Source organism: Zingiber officinale, chromosome 6B, assembly GCF_018446385.1.
Source record: "Zingiber officinale cultivar Zhangliang chromosome 6B, Zo_v1.1, whole genome shotgun sequence".
NCBI classification, from domain to species: Eukaryota; Viridiplantae; Streptophyta; class Magnoliopsida; order Zingiberales; family Zingiberaceae; genus Zingiber; species Zingiber officinale.
In genome coordinates, this window is record NC_055996.1 from 119,069,223 (window position 1) to 119,082,896 (window position 13,674).

The following is a 13,674-nucleotide window of genomic DNA, read 5'->3' on the forward strand; positions in this document are numbered from 1 at the left end:
GCAACCGCAGAAGAGGAACACCCACAGGTGTCTTCCTCCTTCGTCGCGACAAGCAGAAGCTAGGGTAACATCTTTAAGGACTTATACTTTGTTGTGTTTAACTTAGAGGACATCTTTAAGGACTTATTTAGTTTTTCAATGCAATAGAGATAGAGGTTATATATTTCTTCTTATTCAATTTAGGACTTTTCTCTATCAAAGAGTTTGCCATTTTTACTTTATAAAAAATAAGTTATAGTTTTTATTTATTTATCTACTTATCTATTGTCAAATATAATGCGAGGACTATCAGAAATGAAAGAAAATAGAGTTGATGATCAAAAATTCATTCCCCAAGTTGCAGATGATAGAAAGCCAAAAATTGGAATGGAATTCTCATCATTAGATGAGGCATATTCGTACTATAACCAATATGCACGAGAAGCTGGATTTAGTTCATGGATAAACACAAGCAAGAAAAATAAGATAACAAATGAAGTGACGTGAAAACAAATTGTTTGCTTTAAAGAGGGTCATACAAATCTAATGCGATGGAATAAACATGCAAAAGTTGATCATGTATCAAGGGAAAGAGCACGTGACACAGTTAGAACGGGTTGTAAGTCAAATATTGCATTTGCAAAGAAATAAACCGAACCTAATTGGGTTGTCAGTAATTTTATAGAAACTCATAATCATCCACTCTCGACTCCATCAAAGGTGCATTTGCTACGCTCACATCGCAATATTTCAGCAGCAAAGAAAACATTGTCAAAACAGTTTTCAGAGGTCAATGTACCAACTTGTCAGTAAATGCGAATATTGGAGATAGAGTATGGAGGGCCTGAGGGAGTCGGTTGCACAGAAAGAGATATTAGAAATTTGGAGAAAAATCTAAGAGATGAACAAAAGGGTATTGATGCCGAAACACTGATAGAGTTTTTTTACATCCGAGCAAGAGAAAAATTTAGTTTTTTTCTTGGATTATGAGACAGATTCAGATAACAAATTTAGTAGGTGTTTTTGGGCTGATCATATATCAAGGAGGGCATACAGTATATTTGGTGATGTAGTTGTATTTGATACAACATATAATACCAACAAATATGACTTGATTTTGACACCATTTGTAGGGGTTAATCATTATCATTAGACAATTCTTTTTGGTTGTGAGTTTCTTAGTGATGAGAAAGCTGAGTCTTTTGTTTGGTTGCTTACAAAGTTCTCAGAAGTCATGCCTAAAGGTGCACCAAACATTATCATCACTGATCAGGATCCTGCTATGACAAAAATAATTGCACAAGTTTTCCCTCAAACGGTGCATCAATATTGTTTGTGGCACATATTGAATAAATTCCCAGATAAATTAGACCCTTTGACTTTTCAAAATCACTATCACAGCATAAAGAATGTCATTGTAAATTCTACAACACCCGATGATTTTGAGAAGTCATGGGAAGAGACTATCAAGGATGCTAACTTAGAGAAAAATGATTGGTTATCCTTGATGTATGAATTGAAACACAGATGAGTGCCAACATATTTTAGTCATGTATTTTCTGCAGGAATGTCAAGTAGCCAAAGATATGAAGGCTCACATGCATTTTTCAATAAATATGTCTCAAATAAGAACTCATTAATGGATTTTATCACACGTTTTAATAGAGCATTGAGACATCAAAAACACAATAGTTAGTTGCGGACCATATTGATATGAATGAGCAACCCAGGGTTAATACAACCTGGCCAATGGAAACTCAAATGGTTAAGCTGTACACAAAAAAGAAATGGCTGGAGTTTCAAAATGAAATGATCGAGAGTCATAGTTATTATGTGCAATAGTCATTTATAGGAGTTGCCTCAGCGGTTTACCATGTGATGAAATTTCAAAGTTCTTCTTCCTCAAAATCAAGAGTGCTCACGTATGACAAACAAAGGGATTACATATCATGTAGCTGCACAAAATTTGAGTTTGAGGACATTCCATGCAGACATATGTTAGCTTTTTTTCGTATCAACCAAGTGTTTCATTTGCCTGATACGTATATACTCAAACGATGGACACAAGATGTAAAAGTTGGATCAATATATGTTTTAGGGGAGCAAAATGTCATTGATGATCCAGATTCAGAAAGGTATTTGATGTCGAGGCATTCGAGGTTATCCTATAAAGCTTCCGTGTTAGTTGATGATGCATCTTTAAGTAATGAAAGGACAACCTTCTTGGATGAACAATTCGATTGTATCTATAATAAAATTCAAGAGATGTCCATTAGTACAACATGCATTAATAGAAGTCAAAGAAAAAAATCCATTGATGAGAGCCTTGGTATTATTGATCCTTCTATAGTAATAACAAAGGGATGTGGGAAGAGATTAAAATCATTAAAGGAGAAATCTACATCAAATTCTAGGCTTTGTCATGGATGCAGACAACGAGGAGTATCACATGACAAGCGTAACTATCCCAATTTGCAACAAGGGTTTGTGTCGATTCATTTTCTCATTTTTATTATATGTTTTCTTGTAAATAAATTTATTTTATTATATTTATTATATGACAATGTGTCGCTTATCAGATCGATTGAAGGTAATAATCATATCAGTCTTGACGACACATATGAACTTGATTTGGGATCTATAGCGGGTACTATCAAAGTTTTAATTTGTTAAATTATAGTGGTTTATTGTTTATTGAGAAAATGAGATTAATAAATTATCTTTATTGTTACAGGTTCTAGTAATATATGTTAGGATGTCGTAATTATCTATGGTTAGTATTCATCTATTTCCTTTAGTGCATTTTTTTTTGTATTGAATGCATACTTCTAAAGAATCTGGTATAGAATGCATACTTCTAACGCATACTGTTTCAAAATGCATACTTTTTCAGGTTCTCTTTTGGAAGATTGTGGTTACCTTGCTCGGGATGGAAAACCTTTCTTCAAAAAAGTAGAATGACATGGTCGGTGTTAATTTGAGAGCAACCAATACACACTTGTATCAATTACCGTCACAATTTGGAGGCTTTGGCTGTTAATGTCATCCTTCACAATATTTTGTTATACCTTAATTTTAGTGCTTGTGAGAGAGTTTACTCTTTTATATATTATTTTATTGCTGAATGATGTATGAATTCTAGTTTCCCACAACTGTTTGATATTCTAGAATAGTGTTGCAAATGTAAATGCAATTACTTAACCATACATAACTGTTTTATATTCTAGAAAAGTGAAATGCGGAAGTGTATCTAGAATTGTTGTGGAAAAAAGTATATTAATTGATAGTGAAGATAAAAACATTATATCAGTTTGTGATTTTGCATATCACGTATGACACCCAACAAAACTTGATTGTTTGTGCCTAATCTGAACAAACACAGTTGTATCTGTTGGATACCTGCTTCAGTATATGATGAATGATGTGTGGTTGAATTGTTGAATGGGAAAAATTATATGTTTTGGTGCTATCCCATTATGTACTGTAAATGGTGAGAAGAGGCAAATAATATTAATTTATCGGTAATTTATTTTGGATGTTGTAAGGAGTTCAAATATGATGTCCATTATTTATTTCAGATTTTAATAGTTATTAATATATAAAATCAAAGAATCATAAAAAAAAACTCACGTTGGGCCTTATATGGAATTATACCAGGCCCAACGTGGACTTGATATGGAATCATATCAGGCCCACGTTATGCCTGATATGAAATAATATCAGGTCCACGTTAGACCTGATATGAAATAATAAATACCAAACCTATATTACCTTATTTTGTAATGATCAATTCATTAAAAGAGCTTGAGATCATTCATAACCAGACCACTTATCTGAGAATGATCCTTGAGATATTCAACATAGTTTCATGTCCAAGTTCAGTTGGCAACGTTACATTTACCCTCACAACATAGTCATCAGTCATCACTAACCATAAAAAGATCAGAAAAATTTACCTTCAAACATGTGAAATAAAAATACAAGCATGCAACTTCATTTCAGACAAAAAAAAAGTTCGCAAGGGAGGTAATCAGGTAATTGACACAAGAATTAGATCACCTGGAAATGAAAGCTCTTGATGCAGTATGCAATACGTTGAAATAATGGAAGCAGACACTTCTGGGTCTCCACTTCGTTAGTAATTTCTCTATATATTGCATCAGACAATAAGTCAATTGTTGATGTACACACCAAGTGTCTTTGGTCTGTGCAGAGGTATCAAGTCCAAGTTGGGCCTGATATAGAATGATATCAAGCCCATGTTGGCTCTAATATGAAATGATATCAGACCCACGTTGGGCCTGATATGAGTCCATATCAGGCCCAACATGGACTTTTTTGCTGCTTCTTTGATTTTATATATTAACATCTATGAAAAAGCCAAAATAAATAATGGACACCATATTAGAACTCCTTGTAACATCAGAAATTCATAGGAACTGAAATAGATGCAATCGGAGCTCCTTAGGTCTATCAGTGGGTTTTGACCGAAACCCACTGATGAACCTAGAGAGCTCCGATTGCACTAATTTCAGTTCCTATAGATTTATGATATTGCAAGGAGTTCAAATATGATGTTCATTATTTATTTTATCTTTTAATAGATATTAATATATAAAATCAAAGAATCATAAAAAAAACTCACGTTGGTCCTGATATGGAAACCCCCTTTTATAATGTCATTGTAGTGTTTGCGCGCGTATCTCAAAGCATGCACACATTTTTCCAAGTGTCATATGGAAAGACAAGTAAAAAATATCCCTGATACATTTATTTAAGTGAGCATGCATATCTTTGATGCGACAGGCTAAAAGCTTCCAAAGTACCAGTTACCTACGAAGTATGTTCTATTGTCAATGACACAAACCTCCAAAAGAGTACGAGGAGATACACGGATGGGTCCTGCTATGGGTTGATCGTCACTCGCTCGGCCAAGAGACCTCCGCTCGGTTGTACTGAACATCATAATCCTTCGCTCATATTTTCCGCAGTCGGAGGGTTGCATCTCTCTCGAACGGGCATGCCATCAGCTCGGCGGGGGACGATGATAGGGGAATGTAGTGTTCGGTTATCTCTTAATCTTATGCTGTCCGCTCCACCATAATAGGCTTGTTCAAGCATAATCAGCCCATTCCGTCGACCTCGCCTGACTTTAACCTCTGCGTCAACCTATCTTTCTTAGTTTACTCCACGAACCAGTCGCCTTGTCCAAAATATGTTCTGCTCCACTTGGAGTTCGTCGTCGCTTCGTGACAAATGCTACGGCATCTTTTGTTTATAAACATGAACCGTAACAGAGAAGAGTAAAGCACGCTTGAACTTCATGGCATTGACATGATCATCTCAAAACATGGAAGGAAGGAGAAGGAGACAGCAGAGGAGCATTAAAAGCGATTTTTTTGGTTGAAATGATCGATTAACAGTGGAGATTATGGAATCGCCGGAGGGGGTGGAGAGGCATAGAAGACGCCAAAGACCGGAGGGAGCTGTGGTGGCGGAGGTGGAACTGAAGATGGTGGAGCTTCCCATGGAATGAAGGGAGGCGGCGGGGATGTGAAAAGCGTTGATGGTGATGCCGGTGGAATAGTGTTGTAAGGTGGTGGAGGAGTGGCAGCTGGAGGAGGAGTCGTTGGGTGGTACTTCAACGGTGTCGGTGGCGGGTGAATTCTAGAAGAAGGGACTGTTTCGTATGGTGGCGGTGGTGGGGATGGTACCCTAAAGTTGCCTCTGGGCATGTTCCCAACTGGAGCAGACGGCGGCCTCGGAGCACGCCTGCGAATGTTAAACCTTGGGGAAGGAGGAGGCGGGGACGTGATGGCGCCGCCGACAAAGCAGTTCGACCTACTACAATCAAACGATTGGGCCGCCGGGGACGTGCACTGCCGCGGAGGTCGCTGCTTTGGCAGTCCGACAATGCAATTCTCTCTGCCGTCGAACTTCGCCGCCCCCCTCCGAGCGCAAGCCGGCGGCCGGCCGACGAAGTAGTTGAATGAGTAGGTAAAGTTCCTGAGCCGTGGCAGCTGGCAGATGCCCGCAGGGATCCGCCCAGTGAGACGGTTATGCGCGACGTTGAGCTGCTCGATGCTCCTTATTCCGGAGACGGAAACTGGCAGCGGACCCTGGAGGTCGTTGAAGCTGACGTCGAAGACGGTGGCGCGGCGGAGCAGGTCGATCTGGGGTGGGATGCAGCCCGAGAGGTCGTCGTTGAGGAGGATGATCTCGTTGAGCGTCCCCGCCATGCCGCCGATCGAGGCCGGGATGCATCCGCCGAGGAGATTATTAGCCAAAACTAGGACAGAGACAGGGGAGGCGCCTAGGGTTTCAGGGATGCCGCTGCGGAGGCGATTGTCGTTGAGGAAGATGGCGTCGAAGGGGCGGCGGAAGAGGGCGGGTGGGATGGGACCCTCGAAGTCGTTGAAACGCAGATCTAGGAAGCGAAGGGCGGGGAGGCGGAGGACGACAAAGGGGAAGCGACCGACGAAGCGGTTGTTGCTCAGATCGAGTTCGTGGAGGCGGAGGAGGCGGCCGAAGGTGTGGGGGAGGGTGCCGCAGAAGCGGTTCGAGTTTAGGTGGAGGAGGGCGAGGTCAGCGAGGAGGCCGAGCTTGGCAGGGAGGTACCCGGCAATGTCGGCGTGATTGAGGTCGACGCCAGCGACGACGGTGACATTGGGTGAGTCGGGGAGTCTGGCGCAGAAGACGCCAGTGTAGGAGCAGACACCCGGGCCGATCCAGTTTCCGGTGATGTTGTTGGGGTCGGAGAAGATGGCGGTGCGCTTCCAAAACTGGAGGGCGATGTAGGCGTCTCTCAGCCTAGGATTTGCGAACTGGGCGGCGCCACCGGTGAAAACGACGAAGAGGAGGAGGAAGCGCGAGAGGAGGTGGAGAAGGGCTGCCATTGCATGCCCAACGCTACCGTCTTCGCCGCCGGCGAGTAGCGGCGTTCTCAGAGGTGGGATTTTTAGAGGAGTTGGTGGATGACGTTATTAATGTGTTCTGCTTCTGCTGTGAACAGCGAGGCTTCATTTCTTGTCTGGCTCACTTTAATGGTTCAACGGTTTTAGGGTTTTAATGAATTTTGTTATTTACTGAGAGCATCCGTAATATTTTTAACATGAAGTACGTTAATATTTTTTTTTTTTTTTTTAATTTATAGTATTAACGTGTTCAAAAATTTAAACACGTTAATGTTACAATAACAAATAACAAAAAAATGTCCGCGTCCCTAACACCGCTGTGGATGCCTTAAGTAATTAGAGATGGCAGTCCCTAAATTTTGCAACATTTGGTGATACGAACCTGATGCACGACACGTGTTTCTCTTAATAGGAGACGGATTACTCGGAACGTCTGACATGATGCTTTGTTACACTGACACGTGTTTCTCATAAATATTTAATTACATTATCATAAACATTTATATAAATTGGTTCACTAATTTCGAAAGGAAATTTTTAAAAGAAAAAGAAAACTCTACATTAGGGAACTTCTGTGTATGCAGACAAGGGGATAACGATACAAAGATTGAGATTAGGACATAATCATTAGTTTTAATACTGTTTTTTTTTCTTTTCTTCTCCTCACTCTTCTACCTTCACAAATTTACAAATATTCTAAAAATGAACTTATAAGTATGTATAAATTATTGTTCAAATTTACAAGATAGATAAATCAACAAATTATGGATTATAAAAAACAATTAATACAGTCTTAAATTTAAAACTTTTGTAGTTACATTTTTCAGTATTTTGTTTGCACTGCATGCAACTGTATAATCGCAACGTACGTATGTTTTATTAAATTGATTACCTTTTCTCTGCAAAACGTACGGATGCACTCGAAAAACACTATTTTTCTCTCTCTTGATTTTTATTTTATAATTTATTTATTAAAAAAATTGAACACTTATGCCAAATGGTCCAATATCATTCATTATATGAAAAAACATGGATAGATAAATTTTGAAAGGAATTTTATCTAAACACAACGAATCGTTCAAGTGAAAGAGATGACACCCAACAAAATATTCTTTGCTCACTAAAAATTGACTATAAAACTCAACTGCAAAAATCCATAAAAACTATAGTTTATTTATAATGCCCTTTGAGCGAGTCCTTGTAACTCATCGAAGTTACCCAACCACAGAATTTTAACTGAAAAGTAAACCAAATTACAGTTGAACAGGAAATATTTACGATTGCAGTAAACTGTTATTGCAAATTAATCAATGATCTAAAAAAAATCCTAAAAGAAACACATTTAGTAAAGCTAAATTTAATTACATAGCCAAATCCTAAATTACTGCATTAATGCATCAAACCCTAGTCTTTGGTATCAGCGGAGAGAACCCGTTGTAGGAGGCAGAATCCCAGCAGGAGGAGTCGCTGCCGCCGAGGTCATCGAAGAGAGCGAGGAGGGAGTCAAGGTCGAGATCGAGATCGCTGAGCCGTTCCTTGTCTCGTCCGAGCCCTGAGACAACCCACAGGAAGAACTCCGGTTTGTAGGGGATCGCGAGGCCGTCGACTGGCACGATGGGACCCTCGAAGTTGTTGAAATGCAGATCTAGGAAGCACAGGGCAAGGAGGCGGAGGACGACAAAGGGGAAGCGACCAACGAAGCGGTTGTTGCTCAGATTGAGTTCGTGGAGGCGGAGGCGACGACCGAAGGTGTGGGGGAGGTGTCGCAGAAGCAGTTCGAGTTTAGGTGGGATGTAAATGAACTAAACCGCTTGTGAGCTATTCAAAGTTAGATTCGATAAAAACTTGTTTGAGCTTGTTTAATGAGGTTTGTTAATATAAAGAAACCAAACTCAAACTTCACAATATTCGGCTTGTTAGTTTGTGAACACGCTGATGAATTAATTTTTAAATAAAAAATAATAGTTTTGATATTAAATTTATAAATTTTACACTCTACTTATAAAAAATATAGATAAATATATTAAATTTATTTATTAGAATAAAATTATAACTTTTAATAAAATATTATAATTTTTTCTAAATATATAATTTAGTTTTTAATGAATATTTAAACTTGTAATCTATATTTATTAAGCTCGTTTAGGCTCGATAAAAGCTCGAATAAGCTCATGAGCTATGAATATATTTATTAAATAATGCTCGAGCTCGGCTCGATTATAAACAAGTCAAGGTTAAATATTTAAAAGTTCGACTTGACTTGACTCAATTACACCCTTATATATCTAAGAGGAGTGCAAGAAATAGGACTACAAAGCGGAGTGCAAGAAATAGGAGCACAAAGCGGGAGGTTTGTTAACAAAAGGACAAAAAATAGGTTTGTGCTCCCGATGCAGACACGATGCATCTCTCTGACAATATGAAAATTGAGTGAAAAACAAATTAGTAGTTTCACTCTGTACGACCAAGCTAGTGATATACCGACCGAATGCTTGTCAGTCAACCTATAATTAACAGAACTTGGATATCTGTCATACAGTACCCTTTTGGAAGTTTGTGCTGAAAAGTACATAGATTATATTTATTTATTTATTTATAACTTTTAGGATAATTTGATTTTTTTATATATATTTAGAGTTTAGGGTTTCTTAACTGAATTATATAAGACCTCATCAATTTTGGATTCAATATATGGTTAGTTTTTTTTCTTAATTTCTACATGGTATCAAAACTATGTTCTCTTTCTCTGGCCTAATTTTTTCTACCGCCCGCTATTATTGCTTCTTGTTGCCGCTGCCATCCCCTACTGCTACTACCGATTTCGGCACCGACACCTTGTCCTGCTGATTTAGATGTTGACGATCTATCCTGCCATTTTCTACATCGACGTTCTTCCTGTGTTATTGATTTTGGCATTGACGTTCTTTTCTACTAATTTCGACACCGACGCCCCGTGCTACCAATTTCTATGTTTGACATCTTTTTCCACCTCAAATTCTCTATATGACCATGGGTCATCCTGACACCAATTTTTATAGATCGTACAGATGTGTATTCTTACAATTTGATTATTCTGAGCATTATTCGTTCTGTCATCATGTCTGATCATGCAGATACTTCATGGAAATATGATCCATATATGTTGAAGAAGTTTCAACAGTTCCTTGTTTCACAACCCTCTGCCATGTCAGCTTCCTCTCATATAGGTTTGTTATGGTCTGGTATTTCAGGTATATCTTCATCCTTATGGATTTTGGACTCTGGTGCCTCCCATCATATTTCATCTAATTTATCATCTTTTATTTCTTTTTCTCCCCGTTCATCTATTGTGATTGCTAATAGTACTCATATGTCATTAGTAGGTGTCAGTTCAATTGTTACATCTTGTTTATTTCTTACTTATGTTTATTATATTCTGAGTCTTACTTTAAACTTATTTCTGTTAGTCAATTATATAAGTCTGGATACCTAGTCTCTTTTTCTTCATCCAATTGTTATGTTCAGGACTCGTAATCTCAGAGGCTAATTGGCACAGGTCGTAGACAAGGAGGACTCTATGTTTTAGATCAACTCAAAGTACCAGAAGCTGTAACTTTGAGTGTGGATTTATCATCTTTTCATCTAAATCGTTCATCTTCTGATTTTTATTTATGGCACTCTCGTTTAGGTCATGTTTCAGCATCTCATTTGTAATTTTTAGTTTCTACAAGAGTATTATGACCTTTAAAAAGTTTTGATATTTCTGATTGTAGTGGTTGTAAACTGGCTAAATTTTCTACCTTACCATTTTCTAAAAGTCTTTCTTTTTCTTCTGCTTCATTTGATCTTATCCATTTTGATGTGTAGGGACCCTCTCCTATTCCTACAAAAAAAGAGGGGTGGGGGGGTTAAGATATTATGTTTCATTTATTAATGATTGCATTCGTTACACTTGGGTTAATCTTATGAAACACAGGTCTGATTATCTTATCATTTTCAACAACTTTAGAGCTCTTGTGAAAACTCAACATCCTAGTGTCATAAAGTATTTTCGTTGTGATTTGGAGGGGGGATAAATGCATTTTAAATTATTTTCACAATTATTTACTTCTGATGGTACTATTCATCAAACCTCTTGTACAGATACTCCTAAACATAATGGTGTGGCTGAACGAAAACATAGACATCTTGTTGAAACAACCCGTTCATTTTTATTATCTTCCAGTGTTCCTAGTATCTTTTGGGAGGAAGCAATCCTTACTGCTTCTCACGCGATTAATAAAATTCCAACCTCACACAATTTAGGCTTGTCACCTTTTGAAAAATTGTATGGTCATGCTCCTCTCTATTCCTCTTTGCATGTTTTTGGTTATACTTGCTTTGTCTTTCGTCCATATGTTGAGCGTAATAAATTAGTCTCTCGTCTACTCTTTGTGTCTTTTTGGGTTATGGTGTTACTCAAAACAGATATCGTTGCTTTGATCCCGTTAGTCAAAAATTGTATGTCTCTCGTCATGATGTGTTTCTTGAGCATATTCCATTCTTTTCTATTCCAGCTAGTTCACATAATAAGTCAGATCTACTTTGTATTGATCATTTTAATACTGACACTGAGGAAGTTTCACCCACAACTCCTACTAGTAGCTCAACTGAATGTAGTACTTTGGTTCCTGAGATATCTGCTCCACATGCTCTTTCTTCTACCACTACCCAATCATCTCCTAAGGTTGCAGATGATCCTTCTCTCCACCATCGTCTATCCACTTGTGTTCGTAAGTCTACTAAACTGTCAGATTTTGCTTACTCATGTTATTCTCATTCTTTTACTTCATTTGTTACATCTATTCATTGTCTTTCTAAGACTGTATCCTATAGAAAAGATGTTTAATTTGTAACTCACTTTGGTAGAGTGTTATGGCTGAGGAATTAACTGCTTTGCATCAGACTCATATATGGGATTTGGTTCCATTGCCACCAGGAAAACACACTATTAGTTCTCGTTAGATATAGAAGATCAAAATTAAATCTGATAGATCTATCGAGTGATACGAAGCTCGTCTTGTTGCTAAATGTTATTTTTAGGAGTATGACATAGATTATAAGGAAATATTTGCTTCTGTTGAAAAAATGATGACTGTTCGAGTGTTCGTACTCTGATTGTTGTTGCTTCTGTTCGTCGATGGAGAATATCTCAGATGGACACTACAAGAAAATTCTCATTCAACAACACTTAAAAGACAACGGTTTTATGCCAAAATCGTTGTTTTTTGCCTTTTAACAACGGTTTTAACAAAAACTGATGTCTTTAAGCGATTTTTTTGGGGCTCACGACAACGGTTTTTAAAAATTGTTGTCTATTTGCACTTTTTTGGGATTACGACAATGATTTTTAAAGGCTACGACAATGGTTTTTAAAACTGTTGTCTATTTGCACTTTTTTAGACTACGACAACAGTTTTTAAAGGTTACGACAACGATTTTTAAAACCGTTGTCTATTTGTGCTTTTTTAAAGCTTACGACATGTTTTAAAACCCTCTTTCTTTTATTTCTTTTCCAAAACCTTCGCGACTCGACTCTCTACCTTCCTCTCGCCTCGACTCGTAGCTCGACTCTCTATAATTATTCTCTCATAAAAAGGAAATTAAAGAAATTCTAAAAAGTTAGAAAATATAAAAATATAAAAATTACCAAAAATAACTAAAATATTAAAAAAAAATTAAATACCCTAAAAGTGAAAAATATCAATAATAATAATAATAATAATATGTGGATCCTTATCCATCAAAATCGACCCTTATCCATTTCTACAATTCTATGATGTGGTAATATATATATAAAAGAATGATAATTTGCACAACGATGGGTGATCAAAACTTTTTTTTCCCTCTCTCATCTACATAAAATTCTCTTATCTCTCCTACATGTAAGTTTCTCTCCTACATGTAATAGGATGTTTATTTTTACAAACCAGTACCAAGGTAGAATTATTTTTTAAAAACCAACTCCAACGTGCTAGTCTTTAAAGACCACCACCAGCACGTTGGTGCTGGTTTGTGTAAACCAGCACCAACTACTGTTGTTGGTTTGGACCACGTTGGTGCTAGTTTGCACAAACCAGCATCACTAGTGGTTTAAAGACTAGCACTAGAGCAGTCAGACGGTCAACCCATGGGGGGCGGATTGGCCCACGACGGCTCAGCCATTTAGCAAGGCGGGACAGGTCAACTCGTCATCTTGGCCGATTGAAAAATCCCCAACCCAACCAAATCCAAGGTGGGTTGTGGGTTAGGCGGGGCAACTCATGGGCTATATTTTATTTCGAAAAGATTTCATCAATCAAATGTATCTAGAAACGGATATTTTAAATGTAAATCAACACAAATGAGTACTCATGTTTGATGAAAAAGTACTATTTTTATTTTAAAATTATAACAAAGAAAGATAATAAATTGACATAAAACTTGACTTATATGTATTTCTTAACCCGTGGGTCAACCTAATCCTGTCATGGACTGACCCGCGTGAGTCACGGGCCTAGGAAGGTCAGCCCACAGTGGGCTTGAGTTAATAAAATTTCAACCCAACCCGCTTAAATTATTTAGCAGGACGGGTCAACCCATCCTACTCAATCCAAATTGACAACTCTAACCATCACTAACAAAAGACTAGTTGTGCAAATCATCACCACGTTGGTGTTGATTTACACAAACCAGTACCAAACCAACACTAGTAGTTGGTGCTGGTTTGCGCAAACCAGCACCAACTATTGGTGCTTAGCTGGTGTTGATTTGTATCATGTTG

General features: G+C 37.9%; 1 protein-coding gene across 1 annotated transcript; it reads right to left on the reverse strand.

Annotated features, from left to right (window-relative positions):
- Positions 1–5,283: 5,283 nt before the first annotated feature.
- LOC121989248 (leucine-rich repeat extensin-like protein 1) lies at positions 5,284–7,010 on the reverse strand. Its single transcript, XM_042543165.1, has one exon. It carries the CDS (start codon positions 6,873–6,875, stop codon positions 5,409–5,411), a length of 1,467 nt encoding a protein of 488 aa, XP_042399099.1. The 5' UTR covers positions 6,876–7,010; the 3' UTR covers positions 5,284–5,408.
- Positions 7,011–13,674: the final 6,664 nt, after the last annotated feature.

What these genes read in the sequence shown, in the direction of transcription:
- LOC121989248 (XM_042543165.1), bottom strand. Translation starts at nt 6,875, where the DNA reads ATGGCAGCCCTTCTCCACCTCCTCTCGCGCTTCCTCCTCCTCTTCGTC.